The following is a 5,095-nucleotide window of genomic DNA, read 5'->3' on the forward strand; positions in this document are numbered from 1 at the left end:
AATTGTAAAGTATTCAACATTTTGCAATTTTAGGAAACATGAAATATACGACTATATTACCTAATGTGGTGTCGCTGATCCTTTACCACGAAAAACATTTCCGCATTATAGACGTTGAAGTTTTGTATAATATTACAGAGATTTTTTCTATTATTATCGACTTTTTCTTCGCCCCTTCTAAAACCTTACTTATATCGATTCTAGAGTGCACCTTTTCCGCAAAATGCATACAAAATTTTAGGAAAAAGTATAATTTGATCAAACCTCACTTAAAAGTCATTAGTTTTGACAGATAAGGTAAAATGTGTTTATATACATATCTTTATCGGGAGTCAACCTAAAACTCCTTTACTCTTTTACGAAGGAGCGTAGGGTAAACAAGTATAAATTATGGACCGAAATTGAACTAAGTCAACTTAAAACTCCTTTGTCCTTTTACGGAGATCAAACAAGGAGACCGCGGATGACTTAAGCCAGTCAAAAGCCTTTTATGCATTCTCACCTTGAAGTGCATACCATGGTACAATGAAATCGAAGTATGTAACAGCCAAATTTATTTGTGTTATTACTATCAAACAAATGCAACAACTTGTTTATTATAAAATAAACAAAACAACTTGTTGCTTTGATTTAGAAAATATAAAAAAGCGAAAATTCAATAAATGGTCTACATTTCTTTTTAAATTTACCTTCTACATTTATATAAAAATTTTATTTCACACAAAAAGTGCAATTTTTGTCCATACATACATTGTAATACGCATTTTGATTACAACCATTGTAGAAGAATAAAGGTAGACTTTTACAAATTTGAATAATTTTTCGCACTTTTCCAATCACAGCGTGTGAAAAATGTATTTGAATCAAAAGCGTTGGTTGCTTGCTGTGTGAAAATAGACAAAAATAAATTTGCCGTTAAAATTCATCAATAAAACATTCTATTTTTTTAATACAATATAATCAGTAAAATTTATTCTATTATTAAATTAATAAAAAAAAACAGACCAAGAGTAGTAGATTGTCACATATACCTTATTTAATACACATTGATTGAACTCTTGCTCATACATTTTTCAACCTGTTGATCCCTGGAAATATTCGTTTTTCAATCTGTTGATCCCTGGAAAATTTTGCGTTGCTAAATTTTGCGAACTGTTTGTTTGTTGGTAAAAATATCATAATAAATGTTAATTATAGATAAAAACAACAACAAAAATATAATCAAATTGTGAGAATTTAATAATATTCTTCAAGAAATAGAGGTACATACACAAATAAAATCAATTATGTCCGTCAGATGAAATGAAATATGTCTAACCAAGAAGTAGGAATGCGATTCGATTTAAGTGTGGACCAGTATTCATTTCGAACAGATATTTGATATCTTTTACTAATAATATAAACTGTATATATCAAAAGCATTAGTGTTTGATAAATCTGCGTCTTAGAATTCACAGAAGTTATGTGGCGATTAGTTGTCGACATCATGCAACATTTGGAGATGCAAAATGTAGTCAGGCATGCATTATCTTGTCGCTTATTTTATGTTAAGTGGTGGCAGTGTAGTATTTTTATTATAAAACATTTGTTTGGATGCAATCTGAATAGAACGTTTATTTGCCATGTACATTTTAGTGGATTTCGACATAATGTCATATGATCCTTTTAATTCATATTTTCCAAAACCAGTTTTCCACATGGTGTTGCTGCACAATTTTTGAAATTTCCTACATAGTACTTTTTCCGATATGTATTGCATTTATGAGAGACTTGAACTCGCTATATGCCACAATAAATAAAATAGAACAATTTCAGTATGGGATTTTAAAGAAATATCCCAACTATAGCCGGAAAATTCAGAGACTTGTTCAAACGCCGGTTTGATAAATGGCAAGAGGAGAACAACTGTACTTAAAATATACAACAAGTTATTAACTATTCAATTTACAACAGGCAGGCGGAAATTTGTTAATTGTCCTAGAATTTATGACTGATCAAAAGTACATAAATATAGGACTGCAAACTAAAAATTCCGAAGAATTGCAATCGAAATGAAAACTAATTATTATTTTCTTGCTATTTTGTTATTAAGTTCCATCAAATTTTAATATATCTGAAGACGAATAAAGGTAAACTTTTTAGCATGGTTTCTAGCTTCGTAATAAGTTATTTTGCAAATTGTTATTCTTTGGTAAAAACATTTTCATACTTTTGCTTATAACAGTATCTTTACATTTTAGATAAGAGGAACAGGAATAAGTAACTGCAGAAATCCTCACTATATATATATATGTTGTTTGATTTTAATTGTGAACTAAAAATCAGAATACAAAATGAGTTCCTATTCTCATGCCGATCCGATTGCTCTAAGTTTCAATGAGACCTGTTTAAGGACATCCGATGTTCAACTCTTAAGCGGTCCATATTGGTTAAATGATCAAATAATATCATTCTATTACGAATATCTGGAGCGAGTAAAATATAAAAACAATCCAGACTTGCTGTTTGTACCACCAGAAGTAACACAATGCATGAAGTTTTCCGATGATGGTGAATTAGAAACGTTACTCAATCAATTGGAAGCTCCCAAAAAACCCTTTATATTCTTTGTACTCAATGACAATGAGTCAACAGATGCAGGTGGTACGCACTGGTCACTGTTGGTGTTTTCACGGCCTGAAAAGACATTTTTCCATTTCGATTCGTTGGGCAATAGCAATTCGAATGCTTCGCATCAGTTTGTGCAACGCATTAAGGATGCATTAAATTGTCGAAATGCCCATATGAAACCCATCCGTTGTCTGCAACAGGCCAATGGCTATGATTGTGGAATTCATGTGATCTGTATGACCGATAATATTGCCGACAATGTCAATCGATTTGAATGTGTTGAAGGTGTGGGGCCATTACATCAGGACACCATATCGGCCAAGCGCTCCGATCTTATTAAGCTAATACAGTCGCTGGGCGGCAAAATCTAAGTTTGTATTTTAAGTGATTTTTAATATTTGTATTTCATATTGTATTGATTTTTATTATGATTCGAATTCAATCGATCATTCAATTACTCTTAGTTAGTTTGTAGTTTTCTTACAACACAAGTTATAGTTATGTATGTTTGATTATACTCCTTCCAATAGAATGGACTTCCGTTGCGACCAAATGAATCAAAGCGCATGGCGCGCAAAATGATTTTGCATTGCAAGGGGCATATGTTTTAATATTTTTGGATTAAAAAGTATAAACACAAAAAAACGTGAATTTCCTGCATTTGATTTGAAATTATAACCCAATGATAGTTTTGTAAGCCATAATTTTAGTTTCAAACTTAAACCCACACTATCAACAATATAAGTAAACATTTACCGAAAAAAACAGTTATTTTCATTAGAATACAAGCAACCAAAATATAGTTTTTCGTTATTTACAAAAGAATGTTGTGATATGCTTTTAAATTCTTTTGTTTTACTTTGAATTTATTCTTATCAATTTTTTTCTGTTCAATTTTCAAAAGGAACGAACATTAATTTCCAGATTTATTGAGTGTGGGTTCAAGTTTGTGTAGAAATTTCGAATTTCAGAAAGAAAAAGTAACATGTAACTCGTAATGTTAATATATATATATACAACAACAACTATTTACATTTATATACATACATACATATAAATATATAATTACAAATACCTACCTACCTTAAAAGCTTCATTTTAAATGAAATAAAAAAACCTCACATTTTCAAATAAAAATATGAAATTCTGGATGTTTTCATTTTATTGGATAAGTCACAGCAGCATATGCAGGTGGAAATATCACACCATTGTCAGAACTACATTAATCCATTTATTTGATAATTCCACACGTCGGAACAATTTTACAGAAATTCGTAAAAATGTCGATGTCCATTAAACAATTTATAGGAAAAATTAAGGCAGATGATGTCCGTATATTTGTTGACTCATTCTGAGAAAACAATAAAAGTCTGGAGGGTATATTAAGTTCGTCATTCCGTTTGTAACACCACGAAATATAAATTTTAGACCCCATAAAGTATTTATATTCTTGATAAGCATAAAATTCTATATCGATTTAGCGGTGTCCGTCTGTCTGTCGAAATCACTCTAACTTCCGAACGAAATGAAGTAGGTTCATAAAATTTTACTCAAATGTATATTATGTCTGCAGGACTTTTGGGCCATGTAGATTCAAGTTTTGGTATAGCTCCCATATAACGGTACCTCCCTATATTCGATATTTTGATGATTTTAGCGACAGTATTCGCATGAATTGTTTCAAATTTGGTATTTAAAGTTCGTAATGGATACTACAGCCTAAGACGGAAAAATGTCTGTGCAGGTCCACGTCTTCATATAACCCCCAAATAACTGCACCTCCCGATTGTCGATATTTTGATGAATTTAGCTACATTATTCACCGATGTTTTTTTTTCAAGTTTCGCATTTGAATATTGTAATGGCTTATGGCAAAAATTGCCTACGCAGGTCTACGTCATCATATAGCCCCTAATATAACTTCTACATTCGGTATTTTTAAGATTTTAACAGAATTTTTAACGGATTTTATGTTTTTGAAAATTTCCAAATTCGTTCCAAATGGTGGGGGTATTCAAAGTTCAGCCCGGCCTAACTTATTGCTTTTTTACTTGCTTTTTTTTTCAAAATTAATAGGACAAAGTAAATATATCAAGGTTTAAAAAAAAATTCAGAGCTGCCATAAATAAGGATATTATTTAGTCATTAATTACTCCAAGCTACTAAACACATACAGTAGTCCCTTCACGACAAGAGGCATATCGGCGCCTTCAAGTAGGAGCTTTCGATTGCGAGGCTAAGAATCAACATGCGATACTTGTACTACTCATCTTACGTATTGCTCCTCGTCCTTTTCATTGGAATAAAAAAAAATTAAACAAATGGTATTTTTCAAACTATTTCATTTCGAAAAATGCCACTGCTGTGGTTAACTGACTTTCAAGTCGCGGGTGGGATTTGGCAATTTCTCATATTGTCCGTATTTGAATTTACGGCACCATAAAAAGTTACATCCTACAAAACTTCAAATTAAAAAAAAAAGATA

General features: G+C 31.2%; 1 protein-coding gene across 2 annotated transcripts; it reads left to right on the top strand.

Moving 5' to 3' along the window:
* The first annotated feature begins 1,101 nt into the window (after positions 1-1,101).
* LOC101897552 (sentrin-specific protease 8) lies at positions 1,102-3,754 on the top strand. Of its 2 annotated transcripts, none has more exons than XM_005176354.4 (2): positions 1,102-1,262; positions 2,241-3,754. In XM_005176354.4, exon 2 carries the CDS (start codon positions 2,334-2,336, stop codon positions 2,979-2,981), a length of 648 nt encoding a protein of 215 aa, XP_005176411.1. In that variant the 5' UTR covers positions 1,102-1,262; positions 2,241-2,333; the 3' UTR covers positions 2,982-3,754. The 2 variants fall into 2 exon arrangements, with proteins under 2 accessions (XP_005176411.1, XP_019895394.1); XM_020039835.2 differs by having other exon boundaries at positions 1,142-1,166.
* The last annotated feature ends 1,341 nt before the right edge of the window (positions 3,755-5,095 follow it).

Source organism: Musca domestica, unplaced genomic scaffold (assembly GCF_030504385.1).
Source record: "Musca domestica strain aabys unplaced genomic scaffold, Musca_domestica.polishedcontigs.V.1.1 50, whole genome shotgun sequence".
Taxonomy (NCBI): domain Eukaryota; kingdom Metazoa; phylum Arthropoda; class Insecta; order Diptera; family Muscidae; genus Musca; species Musca domestica.